Source organism: Amblyomma americanum, chromosome 1, assembly GCF_052857255.1.
Source record: "Amblyomma americanum isolate KBUSLIRL-KWMA chromosome 1, ASM5285725v1, whole genome shotgun sequence".
Lineage (NCBI taxonomy): Eukaryota > Metazoa > Arthropoda > Arachnida > Ixodida > Ixodidae > Amblyomma > Amblyomma americanum.
The window spans coordinates 63,972,066-63,994,790 of record NC_135497.1 but is presented as its reverse complement, the minus strand read 5'-3'; the positions used below and the strand labels follow the sequence as shown (position 1 = coordinate 63,994,790).

Genomic DNA, 22,725 nt, shown 5'->3' with positions numbered 1-22,725 from the left:
ATGGGAGTTTGCATGGAACTTCCTAGAGATCACCTGTACCACCATGGGCGCTCTATGCATCATGGGGCGTAGAGCTACCAACTGCAGAACTACAACTTTTGGCCAAAAAATAATGAAAAACAAACGTTGTTCGATAATGAAGAATGTCCTATCATTCAATATCCTGTCTATAAATTACAACGAGCAGAAAAGCATGTAAATGCAAATTTTGCTCAAAATAAGCGATGGCTTGCTCTCCTTTTGGCCGAGCATTGCAGACCACAAAAGCCAATATTTCGTGCTTAAAAGGCGCATTTTGAAAAGAAATATGTTTTTGAAAAAAAAAAATGTCGCTTACACATTTTAAAAGGTTTTTCCACAGCATTTCGTAAAACAAAAACCTTTTATTGGCATCGTGTGCTGTTGCGTTTTAGCTACTATGGCTTTTGCGCACTACTTTTACGCCGAAGTCGTCTGCACGCGGAGCACACCGCGGATACGGAATGGGACATCTCAGCAATGCCACTCTGTGTTCGTGAAAAGAACCTACTGTCGCGCAGCAAGTAGCTCATCGCCCCATGATGGTTTGCGCGCCCATAGAGATTCATGTGCAGCGCTGCCAGCTTTCCCTCTAGTAAGAAACTCTATGGCCTGGCCAGCCTGGCTGCGATGTTAACGCATCATGCCTAAGGAAGATGTAGCGGGGTGAAATCGCGCAGCGGACCGCCACTGTGCAGGTTCGAAAGGAAGAATGCTGTAGGTGTCATATGCCGCAGCACACGCGGTCACGTCGGGCTCCCGGTGCGTTTACTTTGCAAAATTTTGTTCAGAATTGGAAACCGCTGAAATGCGATCTATGCTAGTTATATATACAGCTTGTCGGGCCTTATACTTCAGTGAGGTTGTCTTTGAAAAACGACTATTCCATTTTCAGCCTCATGACAGCGAGACTGACCACAGCCCCAAATGAAACTATATGCCCGTCTTTGAATTTCAGCACACCGTTGTATTCTTCAATCGACAGAGGTGCACATGAAAACGTTCTGCCAGCACAGACAAAATGCATTTGCTTTCAAGACATTGTACGCCACCGTGATAACAATCTGCATACGAACAGAAGTAATAAATTTTGCATGGCCTTTGTTATAAATAGCGACAAGATAATTTTTTAAAACGGTGGTTTCTGTAAGATATGTGTATATGTAAGGCAAAAGTTTGGTTGCAAATGCAAAACTCTGTATGCACTATCTTAAATTTATTCTTTTGTTTGTGTGTGGCAGATTTCACTGCCATAAGGTTTGGCAATGTTGCCTTGCTGACTCTAACAAGGTGGCGAGCTGACGCAACCGTAGATGGAAGGCCACGGTGCATGTTAAGCCCAAAAACATGACCGAAAGCTTGAAAAGCTTGGGCACCGCCTAACCTCCCCTTAGGAGTGTAATTCAATAGCACAAGATCCCTCCCACACAATAACTCCTCCTCTTTCATGGGTTCGTAAATTGTGGGGAGTCCTCATACCACTCTTGGCACAGTGGTTAAGCCATGTGCCAGTGCCCCGGCAGGTGGCTGTTTCAAACAGAGCCACGGATGTAAAGAAATAAGGAAACGAAGAAGCAGAAACAGCAGTTCCCCGGAAAGAAGCGCCTAGCTTGAGTAAAGTGCTACAAAGCAGAAACAGACGGCAACAGAAACCTGGGCGCCCTTGGAGACACCCGAACGGCGGCGCCCCGAAGAGAGCGGACAAAGACCACCAACAGCCCGGCGCCTTTAATTGGCAGCGACATTAGGGAGAGCAGCGCGGTCGGCTACAGACGGCGCTCCAGCTACACGCCCGCAAGCGGTCTCCTTCGCGAATGAACTCCAGATGTCAAACACGGCGCAAGTGTGGGGGTGGGGACGCGACCACCAAACCATGTGCACGTGCGGGTGAGAGAGAAAGAGTGCCTCGTGGACATTGAGGGTGAAAAAGCGGGTGGACGGGGTCAGTGCAAAAAGAAGAGTCGTCGGAAGAAAGGCGCGCTCACACTAGCGGGAAGCTTCCCGCACCGGCACAGCGTCAACGTCGACGTTGCCTCGCAGCTCCTCAGAATGACGCTCACACTGCGCGCGTTTTCTCGCTGCGGTTGTCTTGGAATGTGGAGAGAGGAGGCGCTGAGGGAGGACCCGAACGAGCAGAAAGAGAAGGGGATAGTCACGTGACACCAGAGAAGACTGGAAAGCGCACTCTTTTCTCGCGTCGTCGTCTTGATCGTCTGCTAGCTCCCCTCCCGTCGCCCTGGCAAAGCAGCCGCCGAGTGCCCGGCCGGCCGGCCGGACGCGCGCAGCCTCCGCCTCCGCCGACGGGGTCACTCAACACCCTCTAAATACTTTGGGTCACTTAACTGGGACCGACGTCACGGTTCACGGTCGGCGCCCATTGGCTGTTCTCGTCAGCGGCACGGGAAAAATAGGTCCCGGACCCATCGCTGGCGGGACGGCAAAGGAGGCTGTCCGCGGGAGAAAAACCTGCTTGCGCGGGAAGCGGCACGCGGAAAACGTCCTGCGTTGCGCGTTTTCCCGCTAATGTGAGCGCGCCTTAATGCCTCTTGAATATAGACAATGTTTTTGTTATCGTTAAACAGTTTTGTCCCTGTGTGATTTTTCCGCTGTTATTCGAACCCCAAAAGTTTCAAAGTTCAGAGTTGTAGCATTATCGCTAGATTTAAAAGAAGCTACTAGATATACATTACAACGGATGGGGCTTGCGAGACATGGGTTGCTCCTCCCGAGCTCCCGCAAGGCTCATTTTTGCGGGTAGTTATTTGAGGGGCTGTCTTATCTCATACCCAAATGAGCTGATGCGCAGTTCCATGGTGAGCAGGTGGGAATTACATTGAAATTATTTGAATTAATTTCACTGCCACCTGCTTTTTCGTGACATGGATGGACAGAGGCCCACTTTCTTGTGAATGGGACCTCTAATGATGTCGCATTACAAAGGAATTATAAATTCCTTTTGCTAAGCTCCCATGTGCAGTCGCGTAGTGAGCCACACAGCGCGAGCATGACCACCCAGTTGAAAGCCTCACAGCTTTAGCATTTGGGCAGTAAAGTGAAATCACTTTTTATTAGGTTCTTTGCTGAGGGACTGCCAGCATTCGGAACCTGTACACCTGTGTGAAAGCAGACTGGCTGTTGAAGACACTGCAGGCTCGGAGCAACTTCCTAGTAGTCATTTAAACCTAAGAGTATCGTGCATATTATCTGTGCTGCAACAAAAACACGGCACGGTTGTCAGTCTGCTGAAAAGGTTGCAAGAGAAACTTCCTGGGCTTGCAATTAAAAAATCAGCTGGCTTCATCCTGACGGATTCCCTCTACGAATTAAGATAGCCTCGTAAGACCTTAGCAAAAGTTCTCTTTGTTAGCATTAATCGAAATATATTTCCATGGTCTAGGCATTCCAATGAATGTACACAAGAAAATTTCCAGGCATTGGGCTACCATTTATCACTCCATTGGTCTCTACGTATTGATAAACCTAGAATATGGCCTAATGACACAGATTTAGTTACTGACATACTTTTCTGGAAAGACAATCCAGAATTACAATATTAGCATGAAGCATGAGAAACTTGTGAGTTATTTGGCCACCGGGAGTAGAAAGTTAATTAGAATGTAGAAGGCTGCTAAGAATGCCCCTGTTACACAATTTCTGAAAATATGTCAACGTGGGAGTACAGTGACTACTTCCTAACTTCCAGTAGTGCTTAGGCTGGAGAACTGGTGCGTTTTTTTTATATTAAAATGCCATAAGACACAAATGCGTTAAAATACATGTAAAATCTGACAAGAATATAATGAAGTTAAGTATTCCAAGCCAATCCTGTCTCGGTGATGAGGCGCGGTATAGTTCAGTGCCTTGGATTTATTTCAACTGCCTGGAGTTTTCACGTGATTTGCAATAATGTGCAAATCAAACAAGGAATCAAACATGTAACATAGTTCGTGCAACAGAATGGCTTCGTCACTGCATCACCACAGAGGCCAGGTCACATTTTCTGGAGGTTTCACTTGACGACATCAATGAAACCAGCATGGCAAAAGAATGTACAATAGTAAAGGTGAACATGGAAGAGCAAAAATATCAATGAGAGCACTGAATTTGATACATATGTAACAATGATGGTCTATGAAGCTACACGCAGCAGTGCAACGTAATTTGTTACTTCACACTTACTCAGTAGAAATCTTTCCACAGTGGAACATTTTTCACCCTGTTGATGTGGCACACAGACATCAATATTGTGTTTCTGGTTATGGTTCATGTTTAACGTCCCAAAGCGACTCGGGCTACGGGACGCCGCAGTGGAGGGCTTCGTAAAATTTTCAACCACCTGAGCTTCTTTTATGTGCACTGACATCGCACAGTACACGGACCTCTAGCGTTTCACCTCCATCGAAATGCGACCGCCGCAGCCAGGATCGAACCCGCACCTCTCGGGTCAGCAGCCGAGCACCATAACCACTGAGCCACCGCAGCGGCTGTGTTTCTGATTAATTATGATCAATTATCTTTTCATTCGTATATCAAAACCATATACATACTTAACTTTGAACTACTTTATGTAAAGTAAAAGGCTGTTAACTTCAATAGTTTACCTTATGTGCCGATTAGCACATTGTAAGGGGCACTGACATATAATTGAATTGGGTGCTTTCAGGATGCCTATCAGCTTTCTCTTCATTAGGAAGTAAAAAAGAAACAATGCAACTTCTGAGCTTTTAAGTGAACTGTGAGCAGATCGCTTAGTGCTTGGACAAATAAAGCATTCATGAATTAGTTTTAGTTAACTGCAATGAAAAAAATTCTTTCATCGGCTTGAATCCATCTCTAGCACATCATTTCCTTTTACTCTCGGAACAGTGTTGTTGTGGTACCAAGCATGAACACTGCTTATTAATGAAGTACGAATGAGCATAAAAAGGATGCTTGAAAGTTAATGCTTACTGTATATTGCTGCAGAACTGACACACGGGCTAGTTGGTCTTCATCATCAGACGGGTCACATCTGGTACTAGGACTATCGTCTCCCATTTATCTCTATTTACAATGCCTTGCCCTGTGTCAGCTGTGGCTTCTTAAGTTCAGCAAGTTTCCAAAGGCCTGTGACTGTCTGCAGCCCATGTTTTGCTGCTGTTTTTCTGGTTCTTACCCTGCCTTGGAATGTGGGTGTCAGCTAATAAAGTTTTGTTGTTCTGCAGTCTCTTAACATTTGTGCTATCATTTTTCTTTAATAGGCGACTGTGCTATCCTTAAATGGGGGTTGGTGCAGGAGGTAACATGAACACAGCATGGCACAGGCTAGAAAGAAGTATTCTCTGAAATAAGCATACATACGGGGAGCAGTGTTACTTTTTCCGTATCAACTGAAAAAAAGCATCAAATCTAAGCCACTGTTAAGCACATGAATCATATCTTTTTTTAGAAAGTTAAAGCAAATGACAGCAATGTAATAAAAATAATTTATTCCTGCACGTGAATAGTACATGAGTTCGCTGCATCACCCAAACTGCAACATCTCGACAGGGTATAGTACCTGGCAGTCAGTACAAGTGGTGTAACACAAATCAGTTGCATAAAAGATGCACAAATCATACCACAAACATGCAGATAGGTTTTCAGTGAACTTTTTCAGTATGCACAGAAATCCCAGTGAGGTGCTGCATCTGCATTTGTGGATGCGACTTGAGCAGCATCAGAGCATTCTGTATGGAATGCAGTTCCTACAAACACAGACGAAATGAAATGTGCTGTAATCTGGAAAGTCATGTAAAAAGATATTAAGCCAGGCATGCAAAATGAGCACAGATAATCACTTTCAAAATTGGCGCCTCAAAGTTGCACAGTAGCCCTGGTATAGCTTTGGTAAGTTTGTCTTGGTTTGCTTGTCTTGCAAATGTTAACACATCAGGATGCATAAAATGTGCCCATTTTGTTACATAGTGACTTCATATGGTAGGAAAAAAACTATATCATTCAGACCTTTAAAACTGTTCTGACCCTTAATTTGCACATACGTGGTTGTAGCATGGTATAGTGGTCCGGCCGCCAAAGATGTTGACATTCCCCAGCACACCTGCCAAGCGTGAACAGATTCGATTTTTCATGGCTGCACAGTGGAATGGCGGCAGCATGCTGTCCCACTCGCATCTGACTGAGCGGGTCCTGTCAAATATATTTTCTGGAAACCCGGCAACGACTTGTGTGGGTACTTCTCCACAAATTTGGTGACTCTGAACTTCGCTTCTTTGCCCTCTGCTCCTGACCTGCGCTTGCCTCAACTGCTTAGCTAGACCTACCGCCGCCCAGAGCTCGAGTCCCCGGCTGCATTTGCCTGCCTGCCTTCCATCGTGCAAGCCACGGCCATGGATTCTTTCGCTCGTGCATCTACTCCGTTGCCTCTTACGCCACCTCCTCGCGAGCCCGTAGTCTCAGCCCTCAAGCTCCCCAACTTCTGGTCATCAGACTCAGAACTTTGGTTCCTGACCATCAAGGCCTTGTTCCGTCAGCACTATGCCACTTCGCAGGTGACCATGTTCGGCCACGTCATTTGGTGCGCTCACGCCTACAACTGCTGCGATTGTTTGCGACGACCTACGCTCTCCGCCTGCCGATCGCCCTTATGATCATCTTAAGGCGACGCTCATCCAGTGCACTTCTGAAACGGAGCAACGTCATCTGCAGAAGCTCCTTACCTCGGAGATCGCAAGCCTACCGAGCTGCTGTGTCGTATGAATGCCCTGGCTGGAAATGTGGCTACTGCACACAACAGCGCATTCCTGCAGTGGCTGCCTCCGGAGGTGCGCATGATCCTGAGCGTGCCTTCGTCTCAGACCCTGGAATCCCTTGCTAAGCTGGCCGATAAGATCGATGCCAGTAAGAAGGGAATCGGGTAGCGTTCAGGGACTGTGGCCTTGTTAAGCGCATGGTAATCACCGCACGGTCGCCAGTCACTGCTCTTTTTGGGCACCATGTGAAGGGGCAATGCCCAAGGACTGCAGGAGGGAGAGAGGCATGAAGCCAAGGTCCAGCATCTGTCCAAATTCATGTTTGGCAACAGCAAAGCGATACAGTGCGAGCCAACGAGCGTGAGCAAACATTGGAGGCCCCAGTCGTCACAAGGTTGTGAGAGAGCATAATTGATCACTGGAGAAGATAGAAATTTTTTCTGTGGACACTGGCATGCCCCTTATAAAAGTCTGAAAATTTTCCTCCCTTTGGTTTATGGGGTTTAACGCCTCAAAGCGACTCAGGCTATGAGGGACGCCGTAGTGAAGGGCTCCGGAAATTTCAACCACCTGGGGCATCGCTTAGTGTATACACAGGCCTCTAGAATTTTTCCTCCATCAAAATTCGACCGCCGCGGCTGGGATCGAACCCGCGGCTTTCAGGTCAGTAGCCGAACACTGTAACCACTTAGCCACCGCGGCGGCCCTTGGAGTATAATTAGTGCCTGAAGGGATGTATGACTTGGAAAGTCCACGTCTTAGAAAGAATTTCTAATAAAACAAAACATCTTGCAGTAAAAGGTTTTCAGATGATATTCTGAAGGACATGAATGTCTGGTTATCACTATGTGTTTTCAAAATTGCTGGTTATAATTTTTGTTTGAAGCAATTCTCTTCTAATAAATGTGCACAAGGCAAGATAGTAGACAATTTTTGTCTGCACTGACATCACACAGCACATGTAATTTTTCTTCCATCAAAATGTGGCGTGGATTTCATCGAGCGGCCTTTGGCTCGGCAGCCAAACGCCACAGCCACTGAGGTGGGTGGCTTTGTTCACATCCACTACAGTACTCTCACGGTGAAATCTCTGTACGTGTTTGCGTGGTGCTTAATTTTGCCCAGAGATCTGCCTCTGCAGAAGACAACAGGGTGATCCTCCGAAAGCAAGTGTGCAGATGGTGCTATTACGCTCTTTACTCAACTGCAACCATGTGCAGGCCAGAAATGCAGGAGGACCTCCAAAGTGTGACAGAATCTGGCAGTCATCCCTGAGTTTCAGTGCGAGCATCAGCTTCAATAATGTGGAATCTCTAGCTGTAAAGTGATTCTCTCTGCCAGTGTGCTAGCAGATGGTGTCAATAGCACACTACTCGGTACTAACAATAGCCAGGTCACAACAGCAGAAGGGCCTCCAAAGAATTTGGTAATCACACTGAACAGAATCTGCGATGTCACTCTTATGCCCTGTCTTCAAATGCTCCTGCTCAGGTCTTTTTATAAACAGGTTCATTATTTAGCCATTTCTGTCACTGCTCACAATGTAATCATCAAATAGCTGGAAGATGGAGCACTCACTTGGTTAATCCCATCACCTGAGGTTTTTGCGCGCTACATCAATGGCCCTTCCATATCAGAAAGGCGATTCACAACACATCCAAGTAGCATCGAAAAGCCACCCAGTTCACACTAGAAGGAGAAGTGAATAGACAGTTCTTTTTTTGAACCACCTTTTGATGCCGCGCTCTCATTTAGTGTGTACAATTAAGATGTGTGCCCACTCATGGCCTCTAAAAAGAAAGCAGTTTCACTCCTCTTCCCTCGGGTAAATACAAGCACATGGCCAAAAGACATGAAAGGCGACGAGAAAAATGTCTGCAAAGATCTTTGCGCAAGAGGCTACTCAAAGCCATCGTAAACTCACCGGAACGGCAGCTGCCAGGCTCTTCGCAATGAAAAGTGGCAGAACAAGAAACTCGTGAACACCTCATGTATACGTAGCAGCGAGTCATTGGCCTACATCTCACGGCCTTTGGATACTGAGGTACCAAACTTGAATGTACAACAGCTGACGGCATGCCACCAACAGACACACATTCGGGCGTGATTTAGAGTATCCTGTGAATTTGATCGAGTATACATTAGTGAAACGTTAAAAAAAATTCCGAGGTGATACACCACTGCTAAGGTACTTTTGAGTGAGTTAGCTCATAGGTGTAAATCGGGACAGTTCCTGTATGCGTTAGTCTGAGTAGCACTCTTCTATCAGACATACCTTGCCATGTCTACAAAAACAGGTCCTCAAATGCGCTTACTGAAAAACACTGAAGCCAAAGGCCGTGCACTATAGACTTGGTCAAGCAATGCATATTGAAGAAGGAAAAGAACCTGCAGTGCCAGACATATCTGGAATCGCGGAATAATCGAACCACCACCGTAGTCTCGGCAACGGCGCCTTTTTGCATGCTTGTGCCCGACGTCTACGGCACATGCTGCCACAAATTGCCACTCGTTTTCATCATACGCCACTTCACGTGAACAAGGCCCCCTCGATACATTAGTGGTGCGGGCGAGGTCTTCTTCTGTCGACCTCAACCCACAGTACGTGAAGACGGCTCCTGGGTGGAAGCCGAAACGTCCCCAGAGCAAAACTGAATCATTTACGGCCACTGTTCTGATTCTCTCGAATTCATGCCTATCCAAGAACTAACGGTTGCCATCAAACTCCCGACTTCCTGAGCTAGTGAGCGCATTGAATTGTATTTCTGGCGTCTACGTATAACATTACTGCAACGCCTGATTTCCTTTTTAGGCTTGATAGAGGCGTCGGTTTGTTGACAACAGTGGTTCCCGTCCTAACCACCAGGTGGCGCCACTGGGCTAATCTTCCTAGTGGCACATCAACAGGACCAGATGGGATCCCGATTATGTTGATAAAGAAGTTAGGACCAAAATCCAAGCAAACATTAATACAGGTAGTGAACAAAATGATAGTGGATGAGAAAGTCCCCGATGAATGGCGATTAAGTAGAATGAACATGATATATAAGGGAAAGGGGGACAAAGCAGACGTAAGTAACTATCGCCCCATAACAGTGACATCTGTGGTTTACAGGGTGGTGATGCAAATTATAAAGGATAGACTGCAGGCCTGGGTGGAGAACGAGGGGGTGTTAGGGGAACTACAGAATGGGTTCCGGAAACAAAGGAGGTTGGAGGACAATCTATTTTCATTGACACAGTGTATAGAAATTGCAGAAAAGGAACATAGGCCCTTATTGCTAGCATTTCTGGATATTAGGGGAGCCTATGACAACGTTACTCAGGAGCATTTGTGGGACATATTGGGCACATTGGATGTGGAAAATGGAGTAATTAATCTTTTAAAAGATATATATAGAGGTAACAGAGTGCTCATAAAATGGGAAAAAAATGTATCAGGGCCTGTAGAGATACAGCGGGGGCTTAGACAAGGATGTCCTCTGTCCCCTTTGTTGTTCATGTTGTACCTGCAAGGTTTGGAAGCCAAGCTAGAGGGGAGTGGACTAGGCTTCAACCTATCTTTTTTCAAGCAAGGGGAATTGATTAAACAGACATTACCGGGACTAATATACGCGGACGATATAGTGATAATGGCTGACAACAAGGAAGACCTGCAGAAGTTGTTAGACATATGCAGTACAGAGGGAGATAGATTAGGCTTCAAGTATAGTAAGGAAAAATCTGCAGTCATGATATTTAATGAAGAGGGCGGCGAGCATAGAATACAGGAGTTCGTGCTAAAAGTAGTGAATGAGTACAAGTATCTTGGGGTGTGGATAAATAACAGTGCTGAGTATCTGACAGAGCATGAAAAATATGTAATGAATAAAGCTAGTAGGAATGCAGCTGTCATGAAAAATAGGGCACTGTGGAATTACAATAGGTATGAGGTGGTAAGAGGGATCTGGAAAGGGGTGATGGTCCCTAGCCTGACTTTCGGGAATGCGGTCCTGTGTATGAGGCCAGATGTTCAAGCAAGGCTGGAAATTAGGCAACGGGGAGTAGGGAGGTTAGCTTTGGGAGCACATGGCAATACACCAAATCAGGGGGTACAGGGGGATATGGGATGGGCGTCTTTCGAGAGCAGAGAGGCTAGCAGTAAGATAGCATTTGAGGATCGATTGAGAGGGATGGATGAAAAGCGGTGGGCTAGGAAAGTTTTCAGATACCTGTATATAAAGAATGTTGACACGAAATGGAGAAAGCGAACTAGAAAATTGACAAGCAAATATCTGGACAGCAGTAAGGGGGCAAATCAGCAATTATCGGTTAAGAAAAAGGTTAAAGGAACAGAGAGAGCGTTGTGGAAAACAGGGATGCTGACGAAATCGGCACTGGAAACATACCGGACCTTTAAACAGGAAATTGTCAAGGAAAATATCTATGATAATTGTAGGGGAAGTTCTTTGCTGTTTGAGGCCAGGACTGGAGTTTTGCGGACTAAGACGTATAGAGTCAGGTACCAGGAGATAGACACTTTGTGCATTGCGTGCGGAGAGGAGGAGGAAACGGCTGAACACTTGATACTTTTCTGTAAAGGGCTTCACCCTACAGTGGAAGGCAGCGGGGCTGACTTACCCAAGGCATTGGGGTTTAGGGATAGTGAGGGGAAAGTGGATTTTAAGAGGTTAGAAGTAACCAAGCGAAGGTTATCTGATTGGTGGCTAAAAGCAAGACAGGAGTAAAATTTCACAAGACATGGCTAGGTGGCTTGAGCCACCGCCCGATGTAAAGGGTTCAGCCGTATCCATCCATCCATCCATCCATGCATTTTTAAAAGCGAGAATGCTAGAAATTGTGTAACGTCCGGCAAAATAGCTGCATTTAGGGTACGTAAGCGTGCACACGGTTATGGTACGTAGACAGCATGGATTAACTTTTTGCCATATCTGTGTTCGCCGTGAGCAGACAACGCACGGCCGATGAGCGGAGACGCGGTGGCCGGGAAGTGTGAACGATGCAGCTTTTCGGCGGCAGCGGATTTCGCTTGCTCTCACGCCGAATGTCCGAGTGAGAACGCGCTTACTCTAAAGCCCCTTGATGTACAGCGAATGCCACCAAGACTTCGCGTAAAATTTTTGTAGCATGTCTCAACGCCGACAAAACCACTGCTATAGACCTGGGTGACGTAGGACGGGTTACGTTCACGTGAAGGGTGCTCCAAAGGTATCATTATTTGCAGTCCCGAAAAACAGAGCTGAAAAAAAAATGGGTGAAGAATCTGCACCGCGCGGACAGAACCCTGGAATATATGAGCGCGGTTCGTGAATTGCATTTCGAGCCGCAATATGTGCTTCGGGACTATTTACACACCATCGAAGGAAAAGAGGTACGAACTCCACGTGGGAAGCCGATTTTTCGTGATGACTTCCAACTCGCTCGGTTAACACGTTTTCTCGATCAAGGGGGACTGCTGTACCCGTCGAGTGTGCCCTTCGACTTTGTCAGCAAGCTTGAAAACCTTTTCACTGAATTGCTTCAGTTGCCATCAACTGCAGATTGACAGCATCCTGGACGTGCTGGCAGTTGTGAAAGATTTGGACAAGAGGTTGGCTGCTCAGCTCACGCACCTATTCTTTTTGCCAGGATCATCAGCTTTTACATAATCTCTCGGCTGCACTTTTATGTGAAAGGGATAAACTCCAAGAATATGGGCAACCGAGAAAAAGCAATTTAGCATCTTAAGCTGAGCCATTGCTCATGATGTAAGTGTGGAAGTGCTTGTAACTGTATTGTTGAATTAAGTGACAAATAAATTTTGTTTGAGGCCTGATAACGAATTACTTTTGTCAGGCCCCTCTTCACAGTGCATACATTAATCACGTAAAAGAATGTTAAGAGGACGCGTGAACCACGGTATAAGAGAAGCATGCGCATTAAGGTTTCACTGCACAGCATTCGCCGACGATTATTGACTATCTAATGTCCAAGATAAGCTTCAAGGAATAGTGCATGCTCTCAGAATTTCCGTTCACATCAAAGACTACCACACATTTTGTCCTACAGTTAGAGCTACAATCTGTATTTAGTTGGCCTGCATGAGGCTAAAAATAAAAGGTTAGATGACCTCTAGCTAACTGCTTGATCGATGTCGCCAGACTTAAAATCACTACCTTCAGCAACATGGAAAAATCGGCGCAAAAACCTGCCAGAAGTAGCATTTACTTTGGTACCATCTGTCTCTATCAGATCGCTGATGATGACGTATTGCTGATTGGGTACCGCGCTGCATCTCGCCCTGCTTGGGGCATAAAAACACTAAATAATGAATTGCTTTGCAGATGATGTACGGACCGTTCGTCAGCCATTTCCCTCATAAAAGTAGGTGCAGGAATTAAAGCAGCGCGTACATAAGTGTGCGCGACCGAGCAGCACCGTAGGCTGGACCAGCAAGAAGCTACAGTGAAGTTTCTGGTGGCGCCACCTCTCGTACTTGACATGAACGGCTTCAGGGAACCAGGGCCAGTGAACTCACTGTCACGCTCCTTGTGGCTTTCACATAAACTATCCAACTTTAAAATAAATGCCAAAAATTTTCAAAATAACTGCATATTTGTCACCTAGGTGGGGTCACCATTTGTTAATTTCAAAAATGTAGCTTCAATATTCGCCTTGGTTTTGTTTCGAAGTTTTCCGAGTTCAATTCGTAGAATTTGAGAAGCTGGTGCCAACGTTTAGGTCCATTCGTTTCGGCTGCACCTCCTGAATGGTTCACGTGGTGCTGCACACTGCCATTCGTTTCAGCGGTGCAGCCTAGCGCCCTCTGCACCCTATCCTTCGTTTCAAAAAGTGCAGCAAAGGTGCAGTGCTGGTTCACGATATAATTATAATTGGCTTTTGGGGAAAGGAAATGGCGCAGTATCTGTCTCATATATTGTTGGACACCTGAACCGCGCCGTAAGGGAAGGGACAAGGGAGGGAGTGAAAGAAGAAGGGAAGAAGGGGGCTCACGAAATTTCTGAACCCCCCCAGTCGGAGGTTCAACGGTGGTGCAGAGCGGGACGCATCAGGCGATGGCAGCAGGCGAAATTGACGGAGAACTGAACGTGCTAATAAATGGCCAGCTGACGACGCTGCGACCTGTGGTGGACGAAAACGGGGCCCGCGCTCGTCAGGGTGAAGGTTTTGCATATCTTTTGCAAAACATCTGCACCTCAGCATTCGTTTCAGAGTGGCGCTAGTATCGTGCTCTAACTGCAACACTGTACTGCGGCTGTAAGAGTGCTGAACCGTCCGTGCACCGCAGTGAACCGACTGTGAACCAGTTCAGGAGGTGCAGCCGAAACGAATAGACCTAGAAGCGTTGGCTGGTGCAGTGTGATCACGTGATCACAACAATGGCGAAGGAACTGTCAGGTATGGTTTCGGGTGTGATTGCAAACTCACTTATCTGTGTGAGAGGTTATTGCACACGCTAACTGTTAGTGTAAACCTCCGAATTAGTAGTCTAAATGTGTAATAAATTTGAACCGTTTGGGTCAACATATTTTGAAGGGGTGAAAGCAAGTTGTAGGCTTGAACACGAATGTTCGGCGGTAATTAATACTGCCCTGTCTAATTTCGTTTTTCTTCAACGAAGCTACGAGAACAACTATCGTGCCATCTTTATTCCAGTGAAAGTATGCTTAGTGTAATTGGTTACTAGTTGTACTGATTTCGTTTGTGCATGTCGTTTCAGGGGACGAAAAAGAAATGTTACGGAAGAAAAACCAAAGGAAAATGTTGAAGCAGTTTTACCATGGCTCAGCAGAGTCTGCTGATGCTGGATTTAACCCGTACGACATCAACGGATCAGACTTCAACCCTGATTTGTACTTGAACAAGGTGACACTATGTTGACGATTGATGTGCAACCACCTGCGGTAATCTGCGAGGTGTCAGTCGGCATGCACTAACTCTGCATTTGTTTCATTTGATAGCTGCTCAAGGAATGCACGCTGACAGATTTGATGGATAAAGAGCAGGAGATATACAAACAGATTCAAGCACTGGACGGTGAAATGCAGACACTGGTTTACGAGAACTACAATAAATTCATTAGTGCTACAGACACCATTCGCAAGGTAACAGCGCAGTTGGCAAAATGGTTGGAACGTAAAAGTAATATGTGCATGCTTTCTGGAGTGCGTAATCATTTAATCTTTTTTTGCTAGATGAAAAACGATTTTAAAAGGATGGAAGAAGAAATGGACCACCTGTCATCAAACATGGCAACAATTGCAAAGTTCAGCAGTAGCATTGCTGGAACATTACAAGGAAGAAGGGAACAAATGATAAAGCTGTCAAGCACTCATTCTTTGCTGAAAAAGGTAACTAGTGAGCATGAGTTTCCCTCTGAACTTCAAACTGGTATCTGTTCCTTTTTTTTTATTTCAGCTTCAACTCCTGTTCGAACTACCACCACGACTGAAAGCCTGCATTGAAAGTGAATCCTATGAAGAGGCAGTGACGTATGCTTGAACAAATGTTGTGTATTGGTATGTAATACATGCGGACTGTCCTTTGCAGGTACTATACAAAAGCTCAGAAAGTCCTTAAGCAGTACAAGCACATGCCATCCTTTTCTGGAATACATGATGACTGTGCTGCTATTGTTGAAGTGCTCAGGGAGCGCCTTCGGAAGAAATTCCACGAGCCAGAGGTGATGGCAGTCACTGATATACTGAAGTGAAAAGCATAACCTCCAATCTTTTCTCTTCTAGGTGACCAGCAGAGAATTGTCGGGTGTTGTAGAACTTTTGTTTCAGCTTTTTGAGCCAACAAGCACATTGTGCACCGACTACCTCTTGAAGTATGCTTCCACTTTGCAAGAATTTTTCACACTGTTGCCAAATTGTGGTACATTGTAATTCTCCAATATTTTCAGTGCGCGACGCCCGCTGGACCGGGACTTGAAGGAGCTACAACGTCAGGTACAAATGCTGATGGATCCTGCAAGCCTTGGTGCTACAGAAAGGAAAGGAAAGGATGCAGTGCTTGACCTGCCTATGGTAAGAAATGACAGGTTTGTGAGAAACAAATGCAAACAAAAACTCTTCACTATTCGCTCTCTTTTTCGGAGGGGTTGCGACCATCTTGCAGAAGAGTGGACACATGTCTTGTCTGTGATCTGGGCCCTATATGATTTATAGAGACATTGAACTGCAGCAGATACAGAAGCACCACAGAGGAGGCATTAGTGGAATGATTTGGGGGTGCTTTGTTACACGATGCCTAGTCTGTAGACATAAGCAGCATTTTAATCTGCAGTGTAAGGTCACCTCATGTAATGTTAAGACACGAAATGTGCAGTTGGGATAACACAACATCCTGCAGTATTCTAACTTTAGCCCTTAGTTTTATTTTTGCTGTGTTTAAATGCAGTGAAAATTCTTCCATAAAACTGAAGTAATATGAATGTCCTTGATTCAAGGTATGGCATTGATAGATTGCAGCTCATTGGTACCTATTGACTTATTCATGCCCTATATGCGTCATAGTAAGCTGCCATTTTGGTTTGCTAGTAGTAGTGTAGTTTACAATTTCTCGACATGCTTTCACTTTTTCAAATTGTTAATGGCGTCTACAGACGGTTGCTCATACTGCCGAATATGAAGGATTGCAATGTACGCTGCTAGGTAGAAGTAGCAAAAATTGACATACAGTCAAAACATATTCCTTTCTATTTCTTTTTATTACTTTTATGGCTCTGCACCATCTTGACATTTACTGCTGCTGATAAGCACAGCACCTGCCCATATAAACTGCTTGGATTTCAATGCAACAAATCAATGGGGAGATGCGTTTCTGAAGTGAACGCAAAGAATCATGGGAAAATCGTCTGCGAGCTACTTCTGGTCCCAGTTACCTTCAACACACTGCCTTTTGCATTGCAATCGCCATGCATGCGTGCATCGTTTATTCATTCATTTATTTTTGCTGCGACATCGCTCATTATACAGCATCATTGTAAGATCAGAGCAAGCTGCATATGAACGTGTCCTGAGCGCAGAAATTGGCAATAACGAAAGGTAAGCATGCTTTGTTGTGCCTATAATATGCCAGAGTAGGCTGGCTGCTCTGTGTATGCACGGCAGTCGTTTTGATGTGTGTTTGAACTAGTTTAATGCGTTGGTCATTATATATTTGTTTTTTCGCCGCACTACGAAGGGTTGAAACGTGCAGAGCTAGCAGACGATGGGTGTATTTTCCTCATAGTGTGCAAAGGCTGCCAGTGGGCTAGCAAACTATTCATAAATGCCACTGTGTGTGCAGCGCGTCTCGAACACATCGCACTGCATGCACTTAAAAAGCCTTGTACCATTTACATTATTTTGGTTGCATTTAGTGCAAAAACTAGTGTCACTACAAAGCAGAGCAGAGTCTACGCTGCATTGGTCTTGCAGTTATGCAGTGCAATCAGCGATGTTGCAGTGAAAATAAATTTGTAGAACAAGCATTATTAACATAGCAACTGCCATCAAGCAAGCGAGCAGTGGGAGAAAGTTGGAACTGGAAAGCAGTAGCAGGTGACTTTGCAATGATCCTTTGAGCCGACTCCGGAAACACACCTCATCCATTGTGTGGGCCACCATGGTGGCTCAGCGGTTGTGGTGCTCGGCTGCGGTGGTTGCATTTTGATGGGGGCGAAATGCTAGCGGCCCATGTACTGTGCGATGTCGGTGCACGCTAAAGAACCCCAGCTGGTCGAAACTATCCGGAGCCCTTTGCTACGCCGTCCCCCACAGCCTGGTCGCTTTGGGACGTTAAACCCCATAAAACCAAAACCACACTGAATCAATTGTCAGTAGTGCGTTTCCATGTGCGCCTCTCTTGTGGACGTGTTTCTATGTTGCACTTACTTGTTTCCTGTTAGAGCAGACTGAACACTGACTTGTACTCTATTTTTTAGGTTACGTGACTTAAGTGCAGGGCTTGAGGTATTAGTTACTAGGCAGAATAAATTTGTGGAGTTAGGCAAGCACTTAGAGAGCTGCTGGCAGAAGAAAGAAAAGTATCTATATTATTAGTGAAGTTAAGTCTAAGGTCTGCATAAGACAAGCTAGTCGGGGCGATCTTTTTTTTTTTCCACATGACGTATGCATCACTGGTGAATTGGATGAGTTGTTCCCCAACGGGACAAAAGAAACTACCAGTACAAGAGTTAGCTGTGTGAAAGTGGTGACCCAAGTTAAAAAATGTGAGGATGAGGCCATGAAAGGAGGACTGAAATAGGTGGGCACGAACGAGACAAGAGGACGATGCTGTTTCAGTAATGGCTTGAAACCTGAGCATGTATGAGGAAGCATCAGTACAAAGCAGTATGCTAAATGTTCTCGTGCGCATCTGTAAGGGGAGATGATTGATAGAGTATTTTAGAAGTGAAGAATATCAGTGATGAAATAGAAGAGTGAAGGCCTGAAGTCAGAGGAGTAGGTCTAAATGGCCTTTTATGGGAAAATAGTAAAGAAAGTTAATGAAGAGGGAAATCTCCACATTGCAGATTGCAATCTGTGTAGTGAAAACAAGATTATTTGCACAGAAAGGAGTGATAGCCATTAATAGAAGCATTTGAAAGTCTGAAGAGCAGTGGCACTGATTTACTTGTGTAGGTGCGACAGGAAAACTGGAGACTATAAGTGTTGATGAAACATGGACATAAAGAAGGCAATTTCAAAATGTGAAAAATTATTTGCAGCGTTTTGAAGCCTGGGAGGCAAAAAGTAAGAACCAGTATGAAAATCATTGTGGCAAATGGAGGAGAAATACAGTGAAACCTTGTTATAGTGAAGCGGCAAAAAATATTAGAATAGTTCGATATAGCCAAAATTCGTAATATAAAATGCCGCCAAAAAACTTGCGATGGAGAAGCTAAATGTAGTCAGTGAAAGAATGGCAACTGGTAGAGGCCTTTTCCGTAGCTTTAGCACCGTTCGAAGCCGCTCGCAGCGATTGCGGAGGCCGCAAAAAATCTAGCGGCAAGCAGTAGCTAAGTTGGCTTTGCCACACACTGTTGCAGTGTGCGGCAGTGGTGGAAGATTGAACGCCAGTTGTCATGGTGTTGCTCGCATTGGAGCGGTGTCGCATAAAAAATTGGACGCCAAGACGAAAGCTATTGCTGTTTTCAACACCTCCACTCCGGATAGTCTACGGGAGCAGTCAAAGGCTTCTGGAAAGCTACAACAGCCGAGCGTGTCGCTGGTTCCGGGGCACTATCATCGGGCGCAAGAGGCATGAATGGGTGCCGATTGCCTGGCTAACCACGTTTCTCGCTGCTATATCTTCTGTGTCACTGTTGGCTAAGTGAGGTACAGCGTGCATCGTGGCGCAAACGCTTGCCGCTCCACCACCAGTCACCCGTGTAGTGAGGCAAAGCCTGTCGCCTGCCATCTAATCGGCCACAAATTGGCTCTCGGCAGTTCGATATATCCGTTTAATAGCAAACCGCGTTCAGTATATAGAGTAAGAAATGCATGTGTTTGTTGTAAATATTTGTTAACAGTTCGGTATAGTCAATAATTCGTAATATCCATGTTCATTGTAACGATGTTTGACTGCATTTTCAGCAAAGTTTAGGTACCTGTTTTGGATGTTTTGTGGGCAACAGTGGCAGAGAATGGGGTTGCTTACTAATGAATGCTGGTACCAAGACAGAGAACAAAATGTACTCTAAACTTGAAACAGTCAAAGAGATTTTGTGGCAGTTTATTGGACTGAGAATATGTTGGCTACACTGACATTAAAGGCCTTTAGGAGAGGTAAAGTGCTACATGAAAGCAAGTTTTTTTTTTATAGTTTGTAGGGAAACACTTTGGCTTTTGGGGGTAGGATTGAGACAGTTGAAATGATGCAAGTGTCTAATGACAGTGACGATGCTGCTTCTGCGGATAAGGCTGGAAAAAAACAGTGAGCATGTGTGTGCATGGCCCTACATTCCCAAATAGATGGAAAAAAATAGAGTTATGTTTTCAAACACTGGCAAGGAGTGGTTGGGGATTGATGGATTGCAGCCAGGAACTGTGATTGGATGAGAGGTGTCAAGAAAAAAGGTAGCTCAGTAGTTGGAGCAGTAACAACCTCCAAGGTATCTGTTACTCGCTGAAAGGTGACAGCAGCTATGGTGCGGGCATAGAGGGAAAACAGTTAGATGTCCGATTATATGTGCTGCTTTTGTGTTAACTGCATGCGTGTGTATGCAGCTAAAAAAGAGCTAAGCTTCTACATTGTCTACTCTTGGGATGTATGTGCATGATAACCTACTGCTGTTGGTAATGCACAGTAGGCAGTTGTGAGCACGCCTGATGTATGTATGTCATATTATGGCAAGTGGTAAGGTTAATGGAATTTATTTTCTCTTTTTCAGCATATACTGGAGTTCACCAACATGGCATGCAATTGCATTATCACAGGGTTGTGCAACATCATTGAGTCCTACAATGATTTATTTATCAACCGGTTGCCTATGGAATACTACGAGAAGTAAGCAAAGAAAGATGCTCAGCTGATACTTCTAAATCATGAAATAGAAATTCATTCTATGCATTGATACCCGTCAAGTAACTAACCTTTTGAGATTTCGCAAAGTAACTTCATACTGATATAAACATGACTGATATAATACTGATATAAACATGATGTGGGTCCGGTGCAATAACCAACTTGAATGTGAGTAATGGATCGCAATCACGAAATTTTGCTGAATCTAATTTCACAAGCAGGTGTATGTGTAGGCCCACCTTGTGTTCAAAACACAATACTTCTATGTTTAGCATGAGCTTTCACTTAGTTACTTAAGCAGAATTCTGTATTGTCCAGATGCATGTCTTTTTCTTTTTATGTAGTGCACAGTAAACTTGTTGATTTCATGGTGGGAAATTTTCAGCAGCAGCATGGAATAGGTGTAAGTTGTTATGTACTGTATTTCTTTTCTCCATTTCAGTGGTGAGACGGATGCTGTTGTGGTACAGAAGTTGAAGGCGTTTTTGGATGAGATCATGCTGCAGCTGCTTGGTGTAGTGGAACGGAGAGTAGCTGCTGAGGTGAGCAGTTTTTGGTACAGGGCTGCGTGTGTTTATTGTGCTGCTTTTTTGTATGCTTGTGCATGTATTGAATTTAATCTTGCTTGTCTCCTCTCTTCTAGTTTAAAATCAAGGTAGGTATTGAGGACTGAATTTTCTTGTTTCCAACTTCTTGTATGCAGCAAGACACCTTGGTGTCTGTCTGCTGTGGAGCTTTGAGACATTGCATGCATGAATCTGCACGGTATGGGATGTGTTTCGTCTCGGGTGTAGATGGTAGTTTTGCTGCACAGTATCAAAGGGAATGTGGTGCCATGGGTCTGTTCTGTTTAGTTTTGTTCCTTGGTGTGTGCAGTATGGGCCACCTTTCTCATGATTTCACGTCATCCATAGAAGTGTTCTATCACTGCATTCAATTTTGTCAACCGTGTCAGAGCTGCGAATTTTGCCGATAAATTTTGGTCTTTCACCAGTAGTTCTGTAATACATTGAAAAAGTTGTTAATCAATGTTTTGCTAAATGGGCTTCATTTACTATTACACTGCCGGGGTTTTAGGCACCTTGTCTTGGAAGTTCGTTGTCACCTTTAAATCGAGTGCAGCTGAGAGCAGCCATCATTCTGATCTTTGACGACTGCCACGCACACTTTTTGCTATCGCCACGACTAAATTGTTTCTGTTTGCAGGCGCAGGTTAGCTCAATAAGCAGTTTGAGTTTCATGGCAGTTTTTCGTCTGCCGTAGGCATCTGCGTTTGTGCTGTCATTTCAGCCACATGACAATGTTGTTCTGCATGTTGTAAGATGTTACTCGTGCTTATGGGGATAAAGACAAGGAGACTGTTTCCCCGGGTTAACTTGGTTTGCATTCGCACACAAGCCAGATGCAATTATTTACTTCTCATCAGCATGGCATTTGTTAATGAATGTTGGAATGTGAACATTTCAGCAGAGGTCTGTCCGGTCAGGAGGCGAACTAGAAAGGAAATAACTTTGCAAAAAAAAAAAAAATGATGCGAGTTTATTTTTTTAGTAAAATAGAAATAAATAGTAGAGGAGTAGGCATAACATACTCTGACTGTGATTCTCTTTCACATTGTGGAAACCACACCTTAGCTTCATTGTTAATGCAGCAGCTTCTAGCATGTACTCTTGGCTTCAGGATGAAGAAAAAATGTATGTGCACACTTATTTGTGCCCCGGATGCAGTTGGCTGTGACCATAGCAAAGGCTGACGCGTACTAGTACTATGAAGTGCAAGATGCATAGCCCTTTGAGCCATTGTTTTTCAGCAGCGCAGGGGACAAAGGACGAGACAAGTACACAGACTTTGTCCTTTCGTCCTTTGTCCCCTGCGCTGCTGAAAAACAATGTCACACCAACTTGCCCAAGCTTCTACAGTATCAGCATTTTGAGCCATGCACCTTTCTGTGTGACCTTGTTGAGCCAATGCTCAAGTTCACAGATCATGCTATCATGTGGTCTTATGCAGACCCGACGGGTGGACAGCAGCGTGCTGGTGAAGGCACTAGACCGGTTCTGCCAGAAGCTGCAAGCATTGACCAAGATGATGCCTGCTGCTGATTACAGCCAACAGGCGGCCCATATTGTAGAGCAAGCAGCTCGAGACCAGTGCGCGTTTGCTTTGCAGTCTCTGGGCCAGTTTTTTGCAGAGCGACTCACAGACGTACGGCACAACCTGGCTCTGCCACGGACTGTAGGTCAGGACAGTCTAAGCCTGGCTGACCTCCATGCAAGCCTACATAGCCTCATCCTTGACCAAATGCAGTCACTGCTGCGGGGCCTACGGGTGAGTCCTGTTGGCATGGAGGAATAGGGCCGATTCGTTCAAAACAAGCCAGTTTTGTGGCTGCACCTAGTATTTGTTTTCTTGTGCACTTTGCAGTAAGTAATACACAGTTTAATTAAGAGAACAGCTA

General features: G+C 45.1%; 1 protein-coding gene across 2 annotated transcripts in view; it reads left to right on the top strand.

The window, feature by feature from the left end:
• The first annotated feature begins 13,989 nt into the window (after positions 1–13,989).
• Vps51 (vacuolar protein sorting 51) overlaps positions 13,990–22,725 on the top strand; it is a 49,158-nt gene continuing 40,422 nt past the window's right edge. Inside the window, exons 1-11 of one of the 2 annotated variants that reach the window (XM_077645716.1) lie at positions 13,990–14,147; positions 14,470–14,615; positions 14,711–14,854; positions 14,945–15,100; positions 15,168–15,241; positions 15,300–15,432; positions 15,494–15,582; positions 15,658–15,781; positions 20,134–20,249; positions 20,710–20,809; positions 22,278–22,595. In XM_077645716.1, the coding sequence (XP_077501842.1) occupies positions 14,129–14,147; positions 14,470–14,615; positions 14,711–14,854; positions 14,945–15,100; positions 15,168–15,241; positions 15,300–15,432; positions 15,494–15,582; positions 15,658–15,781; positions 20,134–20,249; positions 20,710–20,809; positions 22,278–22,595 (1,419 nt within the window). In that variant the 5' untranslated portion in view covers positions 13,990–14,128. Of the gene's footprint in view, positions 14,405–14,469; positions 14,616–14,710; positions 14,855–14,944; positions 15,101–15,167; positions 15,242–15,299; positions 15,433–15,493; positions 15,583–15,657; positions 15,782–20,133; positions 20,250–20,709; positions 20,810–22,277; positions 22,596–22,725 lie in introns of both variants that reach the window. The other variant, XM_077645717.1, reaches the window with a different exon arrangement.